Source organism: Globicephala melas, chromosome 11 (genome assembly GCF_963455315.2).
Source record: "Globicephala melas chromosome 11, mGloMel1.2, whole genome shotgun sequence".
NCBI lineage: Eukaryota > Metazoa > Chordata > Mammalia > Artiodactyla > Delphinidae > Globicephala > Globicephala melas.
This window is the reverse complement of record NC_083324.2, coordinates 76,032,354-76,059,460: the sequence shown is the minus strand read 5'-3', so window position 1 is coordinate 76,059,460 and position 27,107 is coordinate 76,032,354. Positions and strand designations below refer to the sequence as shown.

The window sequence follows — 27,107 nt, the reverse complement described above, 5'->3', positions numbered from 1 at the left end:
ATACTTCATCCTGCTCTGAAAACAAACAGTAAGTGATAACTCATTTATTTAAATGTGAACATTTTATTTGTCAATCATTTTTACTTTGCCAATGGTAAAATTATATATTTAACAAATGTACCCATGATTTTCAAACTTTATGGATAGTTATTGAGACAATGATCTTGAATTAATTCTACTCTCACTATGTCAAGTTGAAACAAATGCATTTTTTACATCTCATTCTAAAATGGATAATAGAAATAGTTCCCGTGTTTATGATCTTGAAACAAGTATACTAGAACTATATTGAATAGAAAACAATGTAAAATATGACAATTTGTATATATTGTATATTCTTCCATGTTAGTGATTTTTACTATGAACATATTGTATACTGTTATATATTAACACAGGAATTGTTAAAATAAGGATAGAGTGTCTCCATTAAGCTACAAAATGTTTGATTTTCCCAGTTGAAACTATGTTTTCCTTTCAATGTGCATTGACTTGGACATCATAATTGGTTGAAGGTTAATTTCTGCCATTACTTAAGAACTTACCAGGACTTCCCTGGTGGCGCAGTGGTTAAAAATCTGCCTGCTAATGCAAGGGACACGGGTTTGAGCCCTGGTCTGGGAAGATCCCACATGCCGCGGAGCAACTAAGCCCGTGGGCCACAGCTGCTGAGCCTGAGCTCTAAAGCCCGCGAGCCACAACTACTGAGTCTGTGTGCTACAACTATGGAAACGCCTAGAGCCCGTGCTCCACAACAAGAGAAGCCACCGCAATGAGAAGTCGGCGCACCGCAACGAAGAGCAGACCCCGCTCGAGGCCACTAGAGAAAGCCCGCACGCAGCAACAAAGACCCAACGCAGCCAAAATAAATAAATATAAATAAATAAATAAAGGAACTTACCATTGGCATAGGTTAATTAACTCTTATAGGCCTCAATTCCTTCATCCGTAAAACACCACCATACCTGCGAAGGTAAGAGAGTGAAATTAGACATTGTATTTTGCCCTACACTGTCAATAAATGTTCATTCCTCTCCCTTTGATAATCACACTATTGAGAAGAAAGGCAATACATGGAAGAGGTACCAATTGTCCACTATTTACAAGTCAATAAGGCCTGAGATGTACTGCAGATAAACAGTTTAGAATTTTCTTTTCCTCCAAGAATTTGGGGGTAGCAATTGCATAGGAAGACAGTTAATCTAGGCAGTATTCCTTTCATTTACAAAGTGAGTAATTTTTATATGATGAATGGTGGGGAAGAGAATATGAATGCTTCCTAAACTTCATGTTCTTTTTGATTCATCTAAAGGACCAAGGATTTTTTGACACAGTGAGAAAGCACAATGTGGGCAACCCAACGCTGAGTGTCTTTTAAAAAGTTAATGAAGATATTAAGTAACCTTTGTACCCAATCATGAATTCAGCAAATTTGAACAGGCTAGATTTTCAATATATTAGTTCTATTTGTATTTTTTCTATACTTGGAAATTTGAAAATATAGACAAGTGTAAGGAATAAAATAAACATAACTTCTAATGCCTCCATTGGAGAAATAACTACTACTAAAGTATTTGTACATTTCTGTGTTATCACAACCCTGAAATCTTGATTAGAGTTGTGTATAAATAAAAGGACAAGAAGTCTACTTTTCATAGACAAGAGGAAAAAAACTAAGAAATGGTATACACTGAAAATAACCTTTGCCCTAAAATTGAAATAATAATCAATGCAAGATCATAATTAACTGTGGCGAAATCTGTTTTCTTCCATATTTTCTTTCTGATGGGCTTAGGAGCAATAGAAGTGGGCAGAGAGAAGTGGTATGTCCCTCACCTTTATAGGTATAATTCAAGTGCAACAGTCAAGTTCTTCAGCTTATTTTTTATTGTCCCTATCAGAGACAAGGTTGGTTCTATTATGATTCTACTGGCACCATATGACAGTCCTCTCTTGTTACATTACTTATAAATTTGGGAATCACGGCTCCTTTGAGATAACCAAGATCATTACATTAGTTCTTCCCTCCTAGTTAGAGGTCCATGTACTACATGTTTCAATGTAGACCTTTGTTCTCTTTGACTTACTTCCTAGCAATGGCTTCACTCCCAGTTGTGCTGTTTCTGGCTACTGTGCTGCTACCATCTTTCCCCACCAAAGCAAAGGTAAGGTTAAAGTGGAAAAATCTTTCCAGAGCTATCCAGGCAGCTCTGTGGGATGGCAAGGCACTTTGAGAGCGGAAGTAATGAGAGTGTCTAGTACATCACAGAGCACTCCTTGGTAGCTCAGAGCACTTAACGTAATTATCTAGATGAAAGTTCAAGGATGAGCAGTCCAGTACAGCAGCTATCTGTCACACATGGCTATTAAAGACTTGAAATGTGGCTTTTCCAAAACAAGATGTGCTGTAGGTAGTATAAATTACACACCAGATTTCAAAGATTTAGTACAAAAAAAGAAAAATATTGCATTATTTTTACATGGAGTACATGATATTTTGGAAAATTAATGCATTAGGTCCCTAGGGCTGTTGTAGGAAATTAACACAAGTTTGGTGGCTTAGCCCAATAGAAATTTATTCTCTCACAGTTCTGGAGACCAGAAGTCTGAAATCAAGGTATCAGCAGGGCCATGCTCCCTCTGGAGGATCTAGGAGGGAGTCTGTTCCATGGTCCTCTCCCAGCTTCTGGTGGCTTCCACCAATCCTTGGCTTGTGGCTACATCACTGGAATCTCTGCCTCCATCTTCACATCACCTTCTCCTCTTGCGTCTCTTATAAAGACACGTGCCATTGGATTTATTTTTCATTCAGTATTGGCCCCTGTCCTTAGGGATGTATAAGTACGCAGGAGAAATGGACGCAATGTGATCATGGTGATAAAATGTGGTCAGACCTATGTTCACAGTATTTGCAGAGCTCTGAAGGGGACTCAGTATTGGGGGAGCAGAGAATGACTTATTCCAAGGTGTCAGGGGAAGGTCAACCAAGGACCCTGTCTATTCAGACTTACACTTCAAAGTCTTACTCATGCTGGGACTTCCCTGGTGGCACAGTGGTTAAGAATCTGCCTGCCAATGCAGGGGACACGGGTTCATCCGGGACGATCCCACATGCCGCAGAGAAACTAAGCCCGCGTGCCACAACTACTGAAGCCCGCACGCCTAGAGCCCGAGCTCCGCAACAAGAGAATCCACAACAATGAGAAGCCTGCACAGTGCAATGGAGACCCAACACAGCCAAAAATTTTAAAAAAATAAATTGATTAAAAAAAAAATCTTGCTCATGTAATATCAGCCTTTTGTGTAAATTTAGGCTATCAAATTGCTAGACCTTGTGGGAGCAATTCACACACCCTACTCCACCTCCAGGTTTAGGATCTATCCCCCCCAACACACACACACACACACACACACACACACACACACACACCCCAAAAATATCAGCAACTGATTTAATACCTTATCAATTATATTTCTATTTCTAAAAGGAACAAAGTCAGCAATAGTCCATTCACTGGATGGCTTTGCTCCTTCCAAATGGCCTTGGAGATTTTTTTAATGGGGTCTTTTGAGCGACCCTATAAAATCTACCTATAACAGGTAGAATCACCCACAGCCAACATCGTCCTCAATGGTGAAAAACTGAAACCATTTCCACTAAGATCAGGAACAAGACAGGTTGCCCACTCTCATCACAATTATTCAACATAGTTTTGGAAGTTTTAGCCATAGCAGTCAGAGAAGAAAAAGAAACAAAAGGAATCCGAATTGGAAAAGAGGTAGAACTGTTACTGTTTGCTGATGACGTGATACCATGCATAGAGAATCCTAAAGATGCTACCAGAAAACTACTAGAGCTAATGAATGAATTTGGTAAAGTAGCAGGATACAAAATTAATGCACAGAAATCTCCTGCATTCCTATACACTAATGATGAAAAATCTGAAAGAGAAATTAAGGAAACACTCCCATTTGCCATTGCAACAAAAAGAATAAAATATCTAGGAATAAACCTACCTAAGGAGACAAAAGACCTGTATGCAGAAAACTATAAGACACTGATGAAAGAAATGAGAGATGGTACAAACAGATGGAGAGATATACCATGTTCTTGGATTGGAAGAATCAAAATTGTGAAAATGACTCTACTACCCAAAGCAATCTACAGATTCAATGCAATCCCTATCAAACTACCAATGGCATTTTTCACAGAACTAGAACAAAAACTGCACAGTTTGTATGGAAACACAAAAGACCCCAAATAGCCAAAGCAATCTTGAGAAAGAAAAACAGAGATGGAGGAATCAAGCTCCCTGACTTCAGACTATACTACAAAGCTACAGGAATCAAGACAGTATGGTACTGGCACAAAAACAGAAATATAGATCAATGGAACAGGGTACAAAGCCAAGAGAGAAACCCACGCATATATGGTCACCTTATCTTTGATAAAAGAGGCAAGAATATACAATGCAGAAAAGACAGCCTCTTCAATAAGTGGTGCTGGGAAAACTGGACAGCTACATGTAAAAGAAAGAAATTAGAGCACTCCCTAACACCATACACAAAAATAAACTCAGAATGGATTAAAGACCTAAGTGTAACACCAGACACTATAAAACTCTTAGAGGAAAACATAATAAGAACACTCTTTGACATAAATCACAGCAAGATCCTTTTTGACCCACCTCCTACAGAAATGGAAATGTAAACAAAAATAAACAAATGGGACCTAATGAAACTTCAAAGCTTTTGCACAGCAAAGGAAACCATAAAAAGATGAAAAGACAACCCTCAGAATGGGAGAAAATATTTGCAGATGAAGCAACTAACAAAGGATTAGTTTCCAAAATTTACAAGCAGCTCATGCAGCTCAATATCAAAAAAACAAAGAGCCCAATCCAAAAATAGGCAGAAGACCTAAATAGACATTTCTCCAAAGAAGATATACAGATTGCCAACAAACACATGAAAGGATGCTCAACATCACTAATCATTAGAGAAATGCAAATCAAAATTGCAATGAGATATCACCCCACACCAGTCAGAATGGCCATCATCAAAAAATCTACAAATAATAAATGCTGGAGAGGGTGTGAAGAAAAGGGAACCCTCTTGCACTGTTGGTGGGAATGTAAATTGATACAGCCACTATGGAGAACAGTATGGAGGTTCCTTAAAAAACTAAAAATAGAACTACCATATGACCCAGCAATCCCATTACTGGGCATATACCCTAAGAAAACTATAATTCAAAAAGAGACATGTACCACAATGTTCATTGCAGCTCTATTTACAATAGCCAGGACATGGAAGGAACCTAAGTGTCCATTAACAGATGAATGGATAAAGAAGATGTGGCACATATATACAATGGAATATTACTCACCCATAAAAGAAACGAAATTGAGTTATTTGTAATGAGGTGAATGGACCTAGAGTCTGTCATACAGAGTGAAGTCAGAAAGAGAAAAACAAATACCGTATGCTAACACATATATATATGGAATCTAAAAAAAAATGGTTCTGAAGAACCTAGGGGCAGGACAGGAATAAAGACACAGACATAGAGAATGGACTTGAGGACACAGGGAGGGAGAATGGTAAGCTGGGACGAAGTGAGAGAGTGGCATGGACATATACACACTACCAAATGTAAAACAGTTAGCTAGTGAGAAGCAGCCCCACAGCACAGGGAGATCAGCTCTGTGCTTTGTGACCACCTAGAGGGGTGGAATAGGGAGGGTGGGAGGGAGATGCAAGGGGGGGGGAATATGGGGATATATGTATACATTTAGCTGATTCACTTTGTTGTACAGCAGCAACTAACACAACAATGTAAAGCAATTATACTCCAATAAAGATGTTAAAAAAATAAAACAGGTAGAATCATTTTACTGGAATACTGAATGCACTTCAACTGAACCTCAACATTCTTTCTCTAAATACATTCTAAATATATTCTTTCTCTAAAAACAGATACCATGTCAGGTCAAAGTTCCCCTTAAAGTCTAGGATGAGTCTTGAGGTCCGCTCTTACCCCACTGCTGCAGCCTGATTGAATGTGGATGAATCTGCCTTCATGTTCTTATTGTATACCTTTGTACACAATATTATAAAATATAAAACATTATCACTTGTATGTCTAGAAAAATCACACTGAGAGTTCCCTTGAAACTAGAAATTGGCATTTGCGGCCTCAGAGGCGTTTTTAATTTGTCATGTCATGAATTCCATTCCCATTCTCAAAACTTCAAACTACTTTTTTCCTATTTGTCATTGCCTTGGTTCAGTTCATTGACAGTGCTTAACAACTCATAGTGGCTTGAACTGAACACTTTGTAAAGTCATCTCAGAGCCCCTGAATTAACTTATTCACTCTTAAGTGCAATTTTCAAAAATGTTTAAAAAAAAATCCTAATTTTATTTCCCTGTAGGATCCATCCTTCACTGCGCTGTTAACCATTCAAACGCAAGTCCAAAGAGAGATTGTAAATAAACACAATGAACTAAGGAAATCAGTCTCTCCACCTGCCAGCAACATGCTAAAGATGGTAAGAAGCAAAAATATAAATAAAGTGGTGTGAACCAGCAGTGGTAAGAGCAGGCAGCTAACTGGCATCTCTTAAGACTCTTGTGGCTTACAAAGTTCTGTCTCTATTTTTCTACTTCATTTAGCTCTGTCATGGGCAGGGCAGAAATGAATTTTCCTTTATAATGGTTAAATAACTTGTCAAGATTACAGGGCTCTTAAGCTGGGAAGGCAGAATTTAGAAGCCAGATCTTCAGACATCAAATATGAAGGTGTTACATTTTTGGTTCACTATCTTCCCTAGTTGAAAATAAAGAAATCTCCTATCCTTCAGGATCAATGCCATTTAGGGAAAATAACAGCCCATTTCCCAGGGAATAGTCCATAAAAGCTGGACATCTCCCATGTGGACACAGTGGGCTACAAATGGAATTGGCAATAAACTAGGTCAGCTTATTACTACTGAAATATAGTCAGACTATCTCACATGTTGGTATTTAGAGCAGCAACATTATTAAAAATCTTAGGTGCGGCTGCTATGCTATCATAGTCAGATAATGTATTAGGTATTTCTCTCGTTAGACATACCTGTGGACTTGTCTTTGTGTGGAAACTGGCACTGGGACAGATAAAGACACACGCACACACATACACACAAACAAAAAGGTACTTTAATACCAATGACAATTAGATAATACATCTACAGAAGTTTTAAAGTAATGCAAATCAGCCTACCAATCAGATTTTAAAGCATATACTTCATTGGAGTTGAATCTTTGTGTATTTTGTTTTTCTTGTGACATTTAGGAATGGAGCAGAGAAGCAACAGCAAATGCTCAGAAGTGGGCAAACAAGTGCACTTTAGAACACAGTAATCCAGATGACCGGAAGACCAGTATGTAAATGAGTCAATGTTTGTTGAATAAATGAGCAAATAAAATATTAGGCAAATAAAATAGGACAGACCATTCTGGAGCATTGTATTCAGAAGACTTTGTGAATAAATGTTGCTTATATGGCTGTACTTTTAAAATTAAAGTATCTGTATAGAGAGAGATACGATAAGTACTATTTCATGCTTGTTGATTATTTACATTATGCAAATTATTTCTTAAGCAGCATCTCATTTGTTCCTCTTGATCAGCTCATGGTGAACAGGTCATGCATAATCATTTTCCCGATTTTAAAGATTAAAAAGGATGTGGAAGGAATGAATTATGCAAGAACACAACTGGTAGGAGTATCATATGCTGGAAAGTTAACCAGGCTTCCTGATTTCTCACCCTTTGCCCTTTTTGTGATATTGTGTAGCTGTATGGTGTTTTGAAATCAGATTATTTTGCATTCACAAAATGTGTTAAAATATGTTGAACTGTTCCTGAATTTTACTCTAAAAATATTTAAGCTTTTTTTAATCAGGATGAATATTTTGGGTGTGTTGATTCATTTTTTAAAGTTTTGATAACAAATTGTCAAGTATTTTGTATAGACTGTGTACCTATAATGCATAGAATAATATATTAGACTCAAAAAAACTTGAAGACGTATCTTACCAAGGATCATAAAAGCCATGAGAGAAAAAAAACTTGTCTTCACAAACCTTACATAAAATGTTTTACATTTTCAAGCATGATATACACATAGGTAAGCCCAATTTAAAGGTAGTGAATAACTTATCTGTTATTTCAGATTTGTTCTTGTTTATATTGTTGATGCAAACATTATGATGAAATTACAACAGGAGGCGACTGTGTTCATTTTCAGTGGAAAATGGTCTTAAAGATCCAAGTCTACTGTTAGTTTCTAAGTTTCTGTCTTTCCTTATTAAAGGAGATATCCAAAAACACTTTATACTTTCTTTAAGCAGCACGTAAACATTATATTTCAAGTCACCAAAACGTAAATATTAAGAGAGGGCTGAAAAGGGTAACGTTTCTGGACCTCAAGGCACTTCTTTCTTCTTTAAATTAATTTTACTGTGGTAAGAACACCTTTTTTTTTTTTTTTTTTAGTTTTTAAAAAATTTTATGCTGCTAAGAACACTTAACATGAAATCTACCCTCTCAAGAAATGTTTAAGTGTACGATACAATATTGTTGATTGTAGGTGCCATGCTGTCCATCAGATATCTAGAAATTATCTTGCTTACCAGAAAGTTTATGCCCATTGATTAGTAACTCCCCATTCCTCCTTCCCCCCAGCCCAGCAGCCACCATTCCACTCTTTGATTCTATGAATTTGACTATTTGAGATACTTCATACTGATAGAATCAGGCACTCGTTTTCTGTGACTAGCTTATTTCACTTAGCAAAATATCCTCAAGGTTCATTCATGTTGCTGCATGTTGCAGAATTTCCTTCTTTTCTAAGGATGGATGATATTCCATTGTGTGTATATACCACATTTTGTTTATCCGTTCATCTGCTGATGGACATTTAGGTCATTTCCACATCTTGGCTATCATGAATAGTGCTGCAGTGAACATGAGAATGTAAATATCTCTTCAAGATCTTGACTTCAATTCTTTTGGATAAATACTCAGAAGTGGAATTGCTGGATCATTTGGTAGCTCTACTTTCAATTTTTTGAGGAACCTCCCTACTGTTGCCTACAACAGCTACCTATGTTTTATTCTCACCAACAGCGTACAAGAATTCCAATTTCTCTTGCTGTCTTTTGTTTTTTGAGAACAGACATCCTGACAGGTGTAAGGTTATATCTCATTGTGGTTTTGATCTGCCTTTTTTCTGATGATTAGTGACACTGAGCACCTTTTCATATACCTGTTGGTCATTTGTACATCTTTTTTGGAGAAATGCTGTTCAAGTCCATTTTGCTCAAGAAAGATTCTTAAGTCGTTTCCTCAGGCAGCCCCCAGAAAAGATGGATCTCTGACAGTCCATCCAATTCTTTCCCTCCCCAGGGAGAGGCTAAGAGCTGGAGTATTTTGTTTGTTCACTCTGTGCTGAACCAGGAAGGGAGGCTATGGCAACTGCCAGCCCAAATATCTGTCTCTGTTCTCACTAGCCGCAGGCAGTGAGTTTATGCTAGGTCTTGATAGCATTCCAAAACAGGCAAGTCAGGAGCCAGTCCTTCAGGCAGCCTCTGGAAAATGTGTGGCATCAGATGACCAAACCAGCTTCTTCCCTCCCCAGGGAGAAGCAGGCAGCTGAGGTTTTTGTCGGCTTGCTCTGTGCTGAGCTGGGGAGAAGGGCTATGGCATCTACCAATCCAAACTGCCATCTCAGTTCTCCCCCAGGGAACAAGATTGCGCTCCAGGACTGGCAAGAAAGATGCCAGTTCTTTGGGTAGCCCCAGAGAAACTGGACCACTGGACACACTGATCAACTCCCAGGGAAGAAAGGAAAAAAATGAAAGGATTTTTCATTTGCTTGCTCTGTGCTGAGCCAGAGGGAGGAGTTATGGTGTCTAGCAGCCCAAACACCATCTCCACTCACCACCTCCAAGACTAGCAAGACAGAAGCCAGCTCTCTGGGGCGTCCCCTTGGAAACGTTGGGTTGCTGGACACATGAGCCAACTCTTTCCCTCCCCTGGGAGAAGCTGGGAGTTAGAGGGTCTCTTCCTGATTGTATAGCACGGTGCTGAGGGTAGGGATTCTCGCCAGAGGGTTTTCCAATCTCCCTAGAGGCTTCAGTGAGTCTGGTTTCATATCCCTCAGGGTCAGGAAGCCTTTAGTTTTGTTTTTGGATTTCTGACAAGGGCAATTTGTTCATGAATTGTTGCTGAATCAGTGTGTGTATTGGGGAAAGGAGAGTCCAGGGCTTCCTACCTCACCATTCTGCTGATGTCACCCTCTGCAAGGTCCTTCCTGCCTAACTCTCTGAGGAGACATTATGACTCCTCAGAGAGTTATAATATAACTGGAAGTTATAATATCCAGTTATAATATAACTGTAAGTTATATATAACTCTCCTCAGAGAGTTATAACTGTAAGTTATATAACATTATATAACTATAATGTCACATTGTGACATTATGACTCATGGACTAAGGGAAGAGCTACAAGTTTTGAACACCTTCCTGATGTCAGTTGACTCTTGATTGGGACTCTTAAAGACTGCCCGTAAACCTTTTTTTTTCCAAAGTTATGCAAATTCATAATCATAAATATTTATTCTGGCTCCTATGTGTGAAAAATCTCTGCTGAGGGTGGGTAAGAGGAGAGAAAAAATAAAATTTGGTTGTTGCCTTTCGTAAGCTAACAATACAAAGCTGAGAGCACACACATTATACCTGTGAAGAATTTAGCATGAAAAAGAATGCATCTTTGACAATCCACAGGGAGGAGGATTTTGTTTGGTTTGGTTTTGTTTTGATTTTTATTGAAATATAGTTAATTTACAATGTTGTGATAGCTTCCGGTGTACAGCAAGGTGATTCAAATATACATATATATATATATTTTACATTCACTTCCATTATAGGTTATTACAAGATATTGAGTATAGTTCCCTGTGCTATACAGTAGGTCCTTGTTAGAATAAATTCTTCTCAAGCTATTCAGAGTTTGCATATTGTGGCCAGCCCAGTGGGCTAGGTCTTCTGTCTTCTATTCAGCTTTACAGCTGATAAGGAATGGAAGCATCTTTTTCATGTATTAACAGTTAGCAAATACAGGCACTGAGTTTGAAGGGCAACATCCTTGTGTTCATGTAGTTGACTTCTCTTGCCACGGCATGCTTTTTTGTTTTCTTCATGAATGATCTGTTCACACTTAGGTACAAAACGTGGTGAGAATCCCTACATGTCAAGTGACCCTACTGCCTGGTCAGATGCAATCCAAAGCTGGTTTGAAGAACACCACAATTTTGTCTATGGTGCAGGACCAAAGAGCTCCAGTGCAATTGTTGGACATTATACCCAGGTAACCAGAACAAATGAAAAACTTCTGCCACAGATGCTCTAACAGAGAAAGCTTCTCCAAATGATGACCAACACCAATGTTCAATCTGGGGGAAGGGCTTGAGTATAATAGAGTCCTGGCATTTGGCTGGTATTTCATCTAAAACTGTCATTTTTTTTTCTCATGGGCTGCAAAATTCTTGGCAGGGAAGTACACTCTGTACTTTTCCAACATTATAAATGGATACACGAAATTTAATATTTTTAAAGTTTGTGACTTTGTTTCAGTAGTTTAAATATTTCCATAAGGTATACGGCTACAAACTATGAGTCACTTTTTTTTCTTTCTTTTTAAATATTTGGCTGCGTTGGGTCTTTGCTGGTGCGCGCAGGCTTTCTCTAGTTGTCGTGAGAGGGGGCTACTCTTCACTGCAGTGTGCGGCCTTCTCATTGCAGTGGATTCTCTTGTTGTGGAGCACAGGCTCTAGGCACGCGGGCTTCAGTAGTTGTAGCATGCGGGCTCAGTAGTCGTGGCACGTGGGCTTAGTTGCCCCGAGGCATGTGGGATCCTCCAGGACCAGGGATGGAACCCGTGTCCCCTGCATTGGCAGATGGGTTCCTAACCACTGCACCACCAAGGAAGTGCCAAGAATCACTTTTTTTTTTACATTTGCTATTATTTGTTTTCCCAGTATTTTCCCCTCTTCCTTAATGTACTCTTACATATTTCCTTATGCATTTGTAGCTTGTTTGGTACTCATCTTTCCGTGTTGGATGTGGAATTGCCTACTGTCCCAATCAGGAGAGTCTAAAATACTACTATGTTTGCCAGTACTGTCCTGCGTAAGTATATACTTTAAAGTTTAATACCAATAATTCCATCGGCAATTTAATATTTTAAAATAATCTTACATTTACCCAATCAAAATAAAAAAGCATATGTTAATAAAGAGAAGGGATAAACCTTTGGAAATACTGCTTAAGGTAAGATACATTCAACTTATCAGAGAAGAGACCAAGAGTAAAATCTGAAACTCTCTTTCCTCAATTATGAAGTCATGTCTTTTCTCTCAATTGCCTTTCCCCAGGGCTCAAGGTTATTCTCTGGGCACGTGTAGTATGCATTTCTCTAGACTTGATGTCATCAGTTCTCACTAATTTCACACCCTAGGTGGGTGGAAGCTTGATGGTTAAGCAAGAGGCAGTAGTGGAGTGGAAAATAAGGGATAGTAAATTGTGATTTCAGCCCTTTCTGCTGAAACGTTCCTATTCTTACTTATCTTGAAAACCATATACGTTATTATCATTAGAAATGATTCATTCTTCTGGGTCTCCAAGGTTTTTCAAGAGATCTTTAATATATGTTAGAGTCCAGAAAAAGGAAACATCTTAAGCTTTTGTTTCTCAGAAGTTTTCACCAAAAACTCCATAATGAACAATTCCTTACAGTCTTTATTTGTAACAGGAAACATGCTCTTTCATTAAGCAAAACGTTTTAAGTTCTCCACAACAAATCCTATGGATAAACTAAAGACCTAACCTCAACATATCTGCTAGTCTTAATTTCTTTTAAAATTTGAAGTTCTTTACCACTACAGGCAGGGAGGCCCCAAACCAAGCCTCATATAGGATTTATTTGATACTATAGATGACCCAGGGATATGGGTCTCCAGTTTGAGAAATATGACCTCCAAAGTCATTTTCCTGAAAACAGCTATTAGAGTTTAGTAGAAAGAATAGATAGGTCATTTGGGGAAGGACAACACGGGCCTAGGAAGACCCTGAGCTCACCTCCTCCCATGCACACACTGAATCTACACCTACATATAAAGAAATTGCCCCCGAAGTTGATTTAACAGCTTCTGCAGATAGAAGGACCACATAGAAATTACTAGGAAAGATGGAGACACTGTATCCATGGGAACCCCACCCCCATTTTAGTGATCTGCAGTAGGAGGGATATAGCTGAGGGGCTTGAGAACAGACTCACCTGCCCTGGGACACAGCAAAAAATACCCCAGCAATTTAAAAAGCATTCAGACTATACAGAAGGAAAATCCATCTGCTAACCTGAGAGCTTCTTCCAAATGAACAGGGAACTGCTGGAGCCCTCCCCAGAGTCGAAGGCACCAGTGAGCACCATTGTTTGGTCCCCCTGGGAGTCCCCCCAGTGCACACCTTCCCCAGCTGCAGCCCTAGCCATCCCACCAAGGCAGCCGTAAGCACAGTGCTCCCCAGGGACTTCCTCTAGCCTGGCCCATTCCAGCTCAAGCTGGTCTGCTAAAGCCACCAGTCACAAGCAGTCACAGGGGATGCTCTTACACAAGGCCACTCCTTCAAGACCAAGAGCGGTAGCTGTTTAGCCTAAATCATAGAAAAAAACCCAAAATTTAGCAACTATACTCCAATAAAAAATTTTTTTAAAATAATAATAAAAACAAAATTCAAACAAAATGAGGAGACAGGAATATGTTCCAAATGAAAGAACAGAATATAACCACAGGAAAAAACTCTAATGAAATGGAGATAAGTAATTTACCTGATAGAGTTCAAAGAAATGGTTATAGGATGCTCACTGAACTAGGGAGAATAATGGAAGAACACAATAAGAATTTCAGCAAAGACTTAAAAACTAAAAGAACCAATCAGAAATGAAGAATATAGGAACTGAAATAAAAAACACACTCAAGAGAATCAATAGCAGATTATATGATACAGAAGAACAGATAAGCAATCTGGAAGATAGAATAGTGAAAAATCACCCAATGAGAACAGCAAAAAGAAGAAAGAATTTTTTTTAAATGAGGAGAGTTTAAGGTACCTCTGGGACAACAGCAAGCTACCAACAGCTAGGGATCCCAGGAAGATAAGAGAGAGAAAGGAACAGAAAACATTTAAAAAAAATAATGCCTGAAACCTTCCCTAACCTGAAAAAGGAAACAGACATCCAGGTACAGGAAGCTAAGAGAGTCCCGAACAAGATGAACCTAGAGTTATACCAAGACATAATTAAAATGGCAAAAGTTAAAGAGGAAATTTTTAAGGCAACAAGAGAAAAACAACTAATCACACAAAAGAGAAACCCCATAAGACTATCAGCTGGTTTCCAGGAGAAACTTTATAGGCTGGAAGGGAGTGGTAGGATATATTTAAAGTTCTGAAAAAACAAAAACAAAAAAAGCTTACAACCTGGAATATTCTGTTCAGCAAGGTTATCATTCAGAATTGAAGGATAGATAAAGAGTTTCCCAGACAAGCAAAACTAAAAAAGTTCATCATCGCTAGACTGGCCTTACAAGAAATGTTAAAGGGTCTTCTTTAAGCAGAAAAGCAAAGGCCACAACTAGAAACAGAAAACACATATGAAAGAATAAATCTCACTGGTAAAGGCAAATATATAGTAATGGCAGTGGATCAGCCACTTAAAAAGCTAGTATGAAGTTTAAAAGACAAAAGTGCTACTATCAGTTGTAACTGCAACAAGTAGTGAAGGACTACACAAGGTAAAAAAATGTAAAATATGACATAAAAATCATAAAACAGATGGGGGTAGTAAAAATTTAGTGCTTTTAGAAAGCCTTCGAACTTAAGTGACTATCAGCTTAAAACAGCTATAGCTACAGACTGATATATATGAACCTCATGTTAAGTACAAAATAAAAACCTACAATGGATACACAAAAAATAATGAAAAAGAAGTCCAAAGCTAACACTAAAGGAATCCATCAAACCACAAGAGATGTACAGATGGTAACTGGAATTACTGTGGTGATTTCATAATGTATAAAAATATCAAACCACTATGTTGTACACGTGAAACTAATAGAATATTGTGTGTCAAGTATAACTTAATAAAAAAATTGATAGACCCTTGGAAAATGCATCCAAACTCACTGCCTGGCTGTGAGAGGGGAGGCATCGGGAACCAGGCATCTGGAGTGAGAGCTGAAGTGAATAATGAGGAAAGCGGGAGTGACAGAACCTCCAGAACACTTTTGTGTCTACGTCACAATCTTTCCAAGCCCTTCCAAGGCTACCACATGGACAGCCATGTTCTGTGCAGGAAGACAGATTCAAATACATCACTTTGGGCCCTTGGCTCCCTTGACACTACTGAGATTTGCATTCTCATGTATTTTCCGATGAATTAGATAAATTTAACAGCCAATAGGATAATCATCATCGATGAGTTACAAGTTAGTCACTGTAATTGACTACACCCAGGCTATTGGCGTTTATCAAAACTTTTTACTCTCACGTTCCTTTTTCGGTAAACATAAAAATCTCTCACGCACTACCTCTGGAAATTCATAAACCTTCCCCAGCTCTCCCTGACCCACAAATACACGCACCACAAACTACTTAAATAGCACAATGCCATCTCGAAATTAAAATATATATATATTGGAGCTTTACTGTCCCTAGTTCATATTAGAGGAATTAGGGTATTTATCCTCTTTCAAATATAAAATTATATTGCAACATTGAGTATTCTTTTTCATACTGCAACCTCCTGCCCCCAGGATCTTTCCCCGTCTCTCAAAGTGATATATTTATCCCTAGCCAGCTCTCTGCGGGGCACGGCCTTACCAATCTGACCAAGTCTACCGGGAGATGAAAAGTGTATTGCTGCAAAGAAGTTATCTGGATGCTTTAGACTAGTTATGCCAGTGTAGCTGCCCAGCCTGAAGAAGTAGAGTCAAGGAGATGGGTCGATGTGTGTGAAGTATTTTCTTAATTTGGATGTTATGTAAATTACATGTGGAGAATTGTAATTTTTCAGTTTTGTTTTGTCGTTGTTTTTTTTTTTTTGGCCTGGTGGTGCGGCTTGTGGGATCTTAGTTCCCCGACCTAAGGGGTCGAACCTGGGACCACAGCAGTGAAAGCCCAGAATCCTAGCCATTGGACCGCCAGGGAATTCCCCTCAGTTTTGTTAACAGAACTAAAAACGTTACATATATACTTATATATATTTAGTGATTGATGTTGCCCTTGGCAACTAAACAGTAAAGTGAAAAATATTTGACAGTGTGTATTTTACATTACAGTGGTAATAATGTGAGTAAAAAGAGTACCCCTTAACAACAAGGAACACCTTGTGCCAGTTGCCCTGATAACTGTGACAGTGGACTATGCAGTAAGTTTGAAGTGATTAACTTGCTATTATAATCAAGAATTGATGTTTAATTTTCTTTTTATGGATAAAGAAATCTCCCAAAGTAACCAATTTAAATAACATCTTTATGCCAAGACAAAAAGATTACCCAACAGAGTGTGTTTAAGTAAACATTTTACACATTTCAATAACCTACATATTCTCTGTAATGAAAAGAATACAGGCATACCTCAGAGACGTTGTTACAGATCACTGAAAGAAAGAAAATATGGCTATTAAGCGAGTCACACAAATTTTTGGTTTCCCAGTGCACATGAAAGCTATGTTTACACTATACTGTAGTCTATGAAGTGTGCAATGGTATTATGTCTAAAAAAAAACAATGTACATTAAATTAAAAATAATGCTTTTGGAAAAATTGCACCAATAGGCTTGCTCAATGTAGGGTTGCCACAAACCTTCAATTGTAAAAAACACAATATCTGCAAAGTACCGTAAAGTGAAATGCAATACAATGAGGTATGCCTATATTACCATATATAAGATAATGAAACATCTAGCATCCATTTGTTTCTGTGACCTCGCAGAGCTCATTAATAACTATACATTAGGGGCTTACCTGGTGGCGCAGTGGTTGGGAGTCCGCCTGCCGATGCAGGGGACACGGGTTCGTGCCCCGGTCCGGGAAGATCCCACATGCCGAGGAGCAGCTAGGCCCGTGAGCCATGGCCACTGAGCCTGCGCGTCCGGAGCCTGCGTTCCACAACGGGAGAGGCCACGACAGTGAGAGGCCCACATACTGAAAAAAAAAAAACAAAAAAAACTATACATTCATGCTTCTGATAATTTCATCAACGTTAATGTCATTACACCAAAGGTAGTATTTTGAAAGCATAAAAATGTATAAATCTAAGGATGTGAGACCACATTGTGTCTCAGTCTATACAGGCAAACTTAATGTTTCTTTTGTGCAAATGAGTTCCTCATGCTGATTACTGCATTTTTTTCTAAAGTATAATTGGAAGCATGGTGATTAACATAATAAATGATCACTTGCCCTATAATTTACTCATGGTTTTGTGCACACTTTTAATGACAAAGTCCAACCTGTATATGATATGGGTTTATAGAATCCATAAAGATATTGTTGCAAAAGGAGGGAATAAAATGTCATATGTGTCATTTCTAAAGTTGTCATGATCTGAAGTAAAAATAGCTATTGGTTTTTTATAGTTGGGATATTTTTATTAAAATTATTATGGGGCTTCCCTGGTGGCGCCGTGGTTGAGAATCTGCCTGCCGATGCAGGGGACGCGGGTTCGTGCCCTGGTCCGGGAAGATCCCACATGCCGTGGAGCGGCTGTGCCCGTGAGCCATGGCCGCTGAGCCTGCATGTCCGGAGCCTATGCTCCGCAACGGGAGAGGCCACGACACTGAGAGGCTCGCGTACCACAAAAAAAAAAAAAATTATTATGAACAATAGAGTTGACTCATTCCCTGAGACTTTTACCTTTCAAATGCATTCACCTTTAGTCAGTATTCTTCCTTACTGAATTATAGAGCTATAATTCAGAATATTCATGATGTCAAAACTATAAATTAACTAAAGGAAAAAAATCAGCTAAAAAAACATGGAATAGGCTTCCGGGAAGATGGCGGAAGAGTAAGACGTGGAGATCATCTTCCTCCCCACGGATACACCAGAAATACATCTACATGTGGAACAACTCCCACAGAACACCTACTGAACGCTGGCAGAAGACCTAAGGCTTCCCAAAAGGCAAGAAACCCCCCACGTACCTGGGTAGGGCAAAAGAAAAGAGAATAAACAGAGACAAAAGGATAGGGACGGGACCTGCACCAGTGGGAGGGAGCTGTGAAGGAGAAGAAGTTTCCACACACTAGGAAGCCCCTTCGCGGGCGGAGACTGCGGGTGGCGCAGGGGGAAAGCTTCGGAGCCGCGTAGGAGAGCACAGCAACAGGGGTGCGGAGAGAAAAGGGGAGAGATTCCCGCACAGAGGATCAGGGCCGACCGGCACTCACCAGCCAGAGAGGCTTGTCTGCTCACCTGCCGGGGCGGGCGAGGCTTGGAGTTGAGGCTCAGGCTTCAGTCGGAGCACCGGGAGAGGACTGGGGTTGGTGGCGTGAACACAGCCTGCAGGCGGTTAATGCACCACGGCTAGCCGGGAGGGAGTCCGGGGAAAACTCTGGACCTGCCGAAGAGGCAAGAGACTTTTTCTTTCCTCTTTGTTTCCTGGTCCGCGAGGAGAGGCGATTAAGAGCGCTGCTTAAAGGAGCTCCAGAGACGGGCGCGAGCCGCGCCTAAAAGAGCGCAACCCAGAGACGGGCATGAGACGCTAAGGCTGCTGCTGCCGCCACCAAGAAGCCTGTGTGCGAGCACAGGTTACTACCCACACTCCCCTTCCGGGGAGCCTGTGCAGCCCGCCACCGTCAGGGCCCCGGGATCCAGGGACAACTTCCCGGGGAGAACGCCCGGAGCGCCTCAGGCTCGTGCAACGTCACGGTGGCGTCTGCCGCCGCAGGCCCGCCCCGCACGCAGTGCCCCTCCCTCCCCCCCGGGCCTGAGCCAGCGACCTACACGCAGAGGCGGGGCCAAATCCAAAGCTGAGCCCCGGGAGCTGTGAGAACAAAGAAGAGAAAGGGAAATCTCTCCCAGCTGCCGCAGAAGCAGCGGATTAAAGCTCCACAATCAACTTGAGGTACCTGCATCTGTGGAATACATGAATAGAAAACGAATCATCCCAAATTGAGGAGGTGGACTTTGAGAGCAAGATTTATGATTTTTTCCCCTTTTCCTCTTTTTGTGAGTGTGTATGTGTATGCTTCTGTGTGAGATTATGTCTGTATAGCTTTGCTTCCACCATTTGTCCTAGGGTTCTATCCGTCCGTTGTTTTTTTTCTTAATAATTATTATTATACTTTATCTTACTTTATTTTATTTTACTTTATCTTCTTTCTTTTTTCCCATCCTTCTCTCCTTCCTTCCTTCCTTCCTTCCTTCCTCCCTCCCTCCCTCCCTCCCTCCTTTCTTTCTTTCTTTCTTTCTTTCTTTCTTTCTTTCTTTCTTTCTTTCTTTCTACTTCTACTAATTCTTTCTTTCTCCTTTTCTCCCTTTTATTCTGAGCCGTGCGGATGAAAGGCTCTTGGTGCTGCAGTCAGGAGTCAGTGCTGTGCCTCTGAGGTGGGAGAGCCAACTTCAGGGCAGTGGTCCACAAGAGACCTCCCAGCTCCACATAATATCAAATGGTGAAAATTCCCAGAGATCTCCATCTCAACGCCAGCACCCAGCTTCACTCAATGACCAGCAAGCTACAGTGCTGGACATCCTATGCCAAACAACTAGCAAGACAGGAACACAACCCCACCCATTACCAGAGAGGCTGCCTAAAATCATAATAAGTCCACAGACACCCCAAAACACACCACCAGACGTGCACCTGCCCACCAGAAAAACAAGATCCAGCCTCATCCACCAGAACACAGGCACTAGTACCCTCCACCAGGAAGCCTACACCATCGACTGAACAAACCTTAGCCACTGGGGACAGACACCAAAAACAACGGGAACTACGAACCTGCAGCCTGCAAAAAGGAGACCCCAAACACAGTAAGATAAGCAAAATGAGAAGACAGAAAAACACACAGCAGATGAAGGAGCAAGATAAAAACCCACCAGACCTAACAAATGAAGAGGAAATAGGCAGTCTACCTGAAAAAGAATTCAGAACAATGATAGTAAAGATGATCCAAAATCTTGGAAATAGAATGGACAAAATGCAACAAACATTTAACAAGGAACTAGAAGAACTAAAGATGAAACAAACAATGATGAACAACACAATAGATGAAATTAAAAATACTCTAGATAGGATCAATAGCAGAATAACTGAGGCAGAAGAACGGATAAGTGACCTGGAAGATAAAATAGTGGAAATAAGTACTGCAGAGCAGAATAAAGAAAAAAGAATGAAAAGAACTGAGGACAGTCTCAAAGACCTCTGGGACAATATTAAACACACCAACATTTGAATTATAGGGGTTCCAGAAGAAGAAGAGAAAAAGGGACTGAGAAAATATTTGAAAAGGTTATAGTTGAAAACTTCCCTAATATGGGAAAGGAAATAGTTAATCAAGTCCAGGAAGCACAGAGAGTCCCATACAGGATAAATCCAAGGAGAAATATGCCAAGACACATATTAATCAAACTGTCAAAAATTAAATACAAAGAAAACATATTAAAAGCAGCAAGGGAAAAACAACAAATAACACACAAGGGAATCCCCATAAGGTTAACAGCTGATCTTTCAGCAGAAACTCTGCAAGCCAGAAGGGACTGGCAGGACATATTTAAAGTGATGAAGGAGAAAAACCTGCAACCAAGATTACTCTACCCAGCAAGGATTTCATTCAGATTTGATGGAGAAATTAAAACGTTTACAGACAAGCAAAAGCTGAGAGAGTTCAGCACCACCAAACCAGCTTTACAACAACTGCTAAAGGAACTTCTCTAGACAAGAAACACAAGAGAAGGAAAAGATCTCCAATAACGAACCCAAAACAATTAAGAAAATGGGAATAGGAACATACATATCGATAATTACCTTAAATGTAAATGGATTAAATGCTCCCACCAAAAGACACAGATTGGCTGAATGAATACAAAAACAAGACCCATATATTTGTTGTCTACAAGAGACCCACTTCAGACCTAGAGACACATACAGACTGAAAGTAAGGGGATGGAAAAAGATATTTCATGCAAATGGAAACCAAAAGAAAGCTGGAGTAGCAATGCTCATAACAGACAAAATAGACTTTAAAATAAAGACTATTAGAAAGACAAAGAAGGACATTACATAATGATCAAGGGATCGATCCAAGAAGAAGATATAACAATTGTAAATATTTATGCACCCAACATAGGAGCACCTCAATACATAAGGCTAATACTAATAGCCATAAAAGGGGAAATCGACAGTAATACATTCATAGTAGGGGACTTTAACACCCCACTTATACCACAGGACAGATCATCCAAAATGAAAATAAATAAGGAAACACAAGCTTTAAATGATACATTAAACAAGATGGACTTAATTGATATTTATAGGACATTCCACCCAAAAACAACAGAATACACATTTTTCTCAAGTGCTCATGGAACATTCTCTAGGATAGATCATATCTTGGGTCACAAGTCAAGCCTTGGTAAATTTAAGAAAATTGAAATTGTTTCAAGTATCCTTTCTGACCACGCTATGAGACTAGATATCAATTACAGGAAAAGATCTGTAAAAAATACAAACACATGGAGGCTAAACAATACACTACTTAATAACGAAGTGATCACAGAAGAAATCAAAGAGGAAATTTAAAAATACCTAGAAACAAATGACAATGGAGACACAACGACCCAAAATCTATGGGATGCAGCAAAAGCAGTTCTAAGAGGGAAGTTTATAGCAATACAATCCTACCTTAAGAAACAGGAAACATCTCAAATAAACAACCTAACCTTGCACATAAAGCAATTAGAGAAAGAAGAACAAAAAAAAACCCAAAGTCAGCAGAAGGAAAGAAAACATAAAACTCAGATCAGAAGTAAATGAAAAAGAAATGAAGGAAACAATAGCAAAAATCAATAAAACTAAAAGCTGGTTCTTTGAGAAGATAAACAAAATAGATTAGCCAGACTCATCAAGAAAAAAAGGGAGAAGACTCAAATCAATAGAATTAGAAATGAAAAAGGAGAAGTAACAAGTGAAACTGCAGAAATACAAAAGATCATGAGAGATTACTACAAACAACCCTATGCCAATAAAATGGACAACCTGGAAGAAATGGACAAATTCTTGGAAAAACCCAACCTTCTGATACTGAACCAGGAAGAAATAGAAAATGTGAACAGACCAATCACAAGCATTGAAATTGAAACTGTGATTAAAAATCTTCCAACAAACAAACGCCCAGGAACAGATGGCTTCACAGGTGAATTCTATCAAACATTTAGAGAAAAGCTAACACCTATCCTTCTCAAACTCTTCCAAAATATAGCAGAGGGAGGAACACTCCCAAACTCATTCTACGAGGCCACCATCACCTTGATACCAAAACCAGACAAGGATGTCACAAAGAAAGAAAACTACAGGCCAATATCACTGATGAACATAGATGCAAAAATCCTCAACAAAATACTAGCAAATAGGATCCAACAGCACATTAAAAGGATCATACACCATGATCAAGTTGGATTTATTCCAGGAATGCAAGGATTCTTCAATATATGCAAAACAATTAATGTGATAAACCATATTAACAAATTGAAGGAGAAAAACCATATGATCATCTCAATAGATGCAGAGAAAGCTTTTGACAAAATTCAACACCCATTTATGATAAAAACGCTCCAGAAAGTAGGCATAGAGGGAACTTTCTCAACATAATAAAGGCCATATAGGACAAACCCACAGCCAACATCGTCCTCAATGGTGAAAAAATGAAAGCATTTCCACTAAGATCAGGAACAAGACAAGGTTGCCCACTCTCACCACTCTTATTCAATATAGTTTTGGAAGTTTTAGCCACAGCAATCAGAGAAGAAAAGGAAATAAAAGGAATCCAAATCGGAAAAGAAGAAGTAAAGCTGTCACTGTTTGTAGATGACATGATACTATACATATAGAATCCTAAAGATGCTACCAGAAAACTACTAGAGCTAATCAATGAATTTGGTAAAGTAGCAGGATACAACATTAATGCACAGAAATCTCTGGCATTCCTATATGCTAATGATGAAAAATCTGAAAGTGAAATCAAGAAAACACTCCCATTTACCATTGCAACAAAAAGAATAAAATATCTAGGAATAAACCTACCTAAGGAGACAAAAGACCTGTATGCAGAAAATTATAAGACACTGATAAAAGAAATTAAAGATGATACAAATAGATGGAGAGATATACCATGTTCTTGGATTGGAAGAATCAACATTGTGAAAATGACTCTACTAGCCAAAGCAATCTACAGATTCAATGCAATCCCTATCAAACTACCACTGGTATTTTTCACAGAACTAGAACAAAAATTTCACAATTTGTATGGAAACACAAAAGACCCCGAATAGCCAAAGCAATCTTGAGAACGAAAAATGGAGCTGGAGGAATCTGGCTCCCTGGCTTCAGACTATACTACAAAGCTACAGTAATCAAGACAGTATGGTACTGGCACAGAAACAGAAAGATACATCAATGGAACAGGATAGAAAGCCCAGAGATAAACCCACGCACGTATGGACACCTTATCTTTGATAAAGGAGGCAGGAATGTACAGTGGAGAAAGAGAGGCACTTCAATAAGTGGTGCTGGGAAAACTGGACAGCTACATGTAAAAGTATGAGATTAGATCACTCCCTAACACCATACACAAAAATAAACTCAAAATGGATTAAAGACCTAAATGTAAGACCAGAAACTATCAAATTCTTAGAGGAAAACATAGGCAGAACACTCTATGACATAAATCACAGCAAGATCCTTTCTGACCCACCTCCCAGAGAAATGGAAATAAAAACAAAAATAAACAAATGGGACCTAATGAAACTTCAAAGCTTTTGCACAGCAAAGGAAACCATAAACAAGACGAAAAGACAACCCTCAGAATGGGAGAAAATATTTGCAAATGAAGCAAATGACAAAGGATTAATCTCCAAAATTTATAAGCAGCTCATGCAGCTCAATAACAAAAAAACAAACAACCCAATCCAAAAATGGGCAGAAGGCCTAAACAGACATTTCTCCACAGAAGATATATAGACTGCCAACAAACACATGAAGGAATGCTCAACTTCATTAATCATTAGAGAAATGCAAATCAAAAGTACAATGAGATATCATCTCATACCAGTCAGAATAGCCATCATCAAAAAATCTAGAAACAGTAAATGCTGGAGAGAATGTGGAGAAAAGGGAACCTTCTTGCACTGTTGGTGGGAATGTAAATTGATACAGTGACTGTGGAGAACAGTATGGAGGTTCCTTAAGAAACTAAAAATAGAACTACCATACAACCCAGCAATCCCACTACTGGGCATATACCCTGAAAAAAACATAATTCAAAAAGAGTCATGTATCAAAATGTTCATTGCAGCTCTATTTACAATAGCCAGGAGATGGAAACAACCTAAGTGTCCATCATCGGATGTATGGATAAAGAAGATGTGGCACATATATACAATGGAATATTATTCAGCCATAAAAAGAAACGAAATTGAGCTATTTGTAATGAGGTGGGTAGACCTAGAGTCTGTCATACAGAGTGAAGTAAGTCAGAAAGAGAAAGACAAATACCATATGCTAACACATATATATGGAATTTAAGAAAAAAAAATGTCATGAAGAACCTAGGGGTAAGACAGGAATAAAGACACAGACCTACTAGAGAATGGACTTGAGGATATGGGGAGGGGGAAGGGTAAGCTGGGACGAAGTGAGAGAGTGGCATGGACATATATACACTACCAAACGTAAGGTAGATAGCTAGTGGGAAGCAGCCGCATAGCACAGGGAGATCAGCTCAGCGCTTTGTGACTGCCTGGAGGGCTGGGATAAGGAGGGTGGGAGGGAGGGAGACGCAGGAGGGAAGAGATATGGGAACATATGTATATGTATAACTGATTCACTTTGTTATAAAGCAGAAACTAACACACCATTGTAAAGCAATTATACTTCAATAAAGATGTAAAAAAAAAAAGTCAAAATACAAGAGTTCAAAAAGGCAAAAAAAAAATAATAAACCTTGGAATATTTCTACCTCTGCTGAGTGCTATATTAGCTAAGGAGCTTGGAATTTATCCTATTAGCAATAAGCACTCAATTGAAAGGTTTTCAGCAAAAGAGTGACAAGGTCAGAATCATGTTTGATAAAGAGCTTTCTAGCACTGGTAAATAGAAACTATTGGATGGAAGTCAGCAAGAAAACTATTGAAAAACATGGATTAAAAAGAAATTGAATGTCTTGACCTCATTACTGGGAAAATGAATGAAGAACAATGGACAGGGCTGAGAGACAAGAAGTAGAATAGCCAGTGTTTGTTACCAGTGCTGGTTGGTGCTGGTCAGAAGTAGAAAAGAAGTTCAGATTGATTCAGTTCCTGGCCTGAATGACTGAGTAGTCAGGGAACCATTCCCCTGGGATTGTGGGAGGGGAATAGTCACCTTGGATCCATTTTGGGTAAGAGGATGAGTTTAGTTTGAGATTTGTTGGGTTTGGGGTCCCTGGAGAACATCCAAAAAAGAAACATTAGAAAGCAAGAAGGCATATTATCATTGTTTTACCTCTCTATCTTCCCACTGGAATCACTTTCTCCTGAAAGAGAAAGCATTGGTGTCTGAGGCAGTGTGTCCAATAGGATGAAATGATAAGGATGTTCTCTATCATCATGTATCTTACAAGTAGCCACTAGTCACAGGTGGTCATTGAACACTGTGGCTGGTAAGATTAAGGAACTAAATTTTTAATTTCGCCTAACTTAAAATAATTTAAGTTTAAATAGCTCTATGTGTGTAGTAGCTCCTCCCATATTAGATTCTGTAGGTATTTTCATTTTACTCTCTTTGCTAAGGGAGAAAAATAGGTCAATTCATTTTAGAAACATGTCACCAAGTTCAAAATAAAAAGTGATGGATTAATCAGTGATCTCAACTAAGGCACCTTGTATGTCCCTCAGGAAGTGAAAGGCCCCTTGTGGTGTAAGTGACACTGACTTGTTTGTCCAATCTTACCCACTCATACACTTTGAATATGTGGATTGTTTTGTCGTTACTGAGAAAAATGATAATGAGGTAACTCATCTGTTTTTGTTACAGCCAATTCTTGTGAGTATGAAGATCTCCTTAGTAACTGTGATTCCTTGAAGAAAACAGCTGGCTGTGAACATGAAATGCTCAAGGAAAAGTGCAAGACTACTTGCCTATGTGAAGGCAAAATTTACTGAAATGCCCAACTTGCACTGTGCAGGACTAAGTGGAGAAAATCTGCATCATTTAGTTGACACATACCAAGAGGGAAATTGTAGGCATGTTAGTTACAAATTTGATTCCAAACAGTAAGGAACCTTTTTCTCCAGGATATTTACAGAGATCTCTTTCATACAACGATTTACAAAAGTAAGCTAGTCTATGACAACAACTTTGGACTGATACAAATTTGTCACCTTACATTTAATTAACTGAATCAAGTCGAGAATTTTGAAAGTAGTACAACCACAGGACTTAGTCACTAGAACTTTGGATTAAAATAAAGAATTACATGTTTCCTGAAACAACATGCCAAAAGAAAAAAAAAAAAAGACTGTAACATTGTCATTCCTACTCCAAGATTTTTTACATGTTTAAAGAATGAATTCAAAGATTGACATCTACCTTTGTCTTATGACATCCTCTTTAAATAAAAGCAAACAGCTTTTAAAATAAAGAATTTATCTAAGCAAACACATGTATGTGATTCTTGAGTCATATTTTATAATATTAATATATAACCCCAGCTAGACTAGCCCAGATATATGATTAGACAGAGCAA

The 27,107-nt window shown here is 39.0% G+C and overlaps 1 protein-coding gene across 1 annotated transcript; it reads left to right on the top strand.

Moving 5' to 3' along the window:
* Positions 1-26,523, top strand: CRISP2 (cysteine rich secretory protein 2). The gene is given in 8 exon segments (XM_030871101.2): positions 1-28; positions 2,092-2,162; positions 6,435-6,551; positions 7,337-7,424; positions 11,272-11,417; positions 12,141-12,238; positions 16,444-16,532; positions 26,396-26,523. Coding segments are annotated over 7 exon segments (735 nt in total). The 5' UTR covers positions 1-28; positions 2,092-2,093.
* The last annotated feature ends 584 nt before the right edge of the window (positions 26,524-27,107 follow it).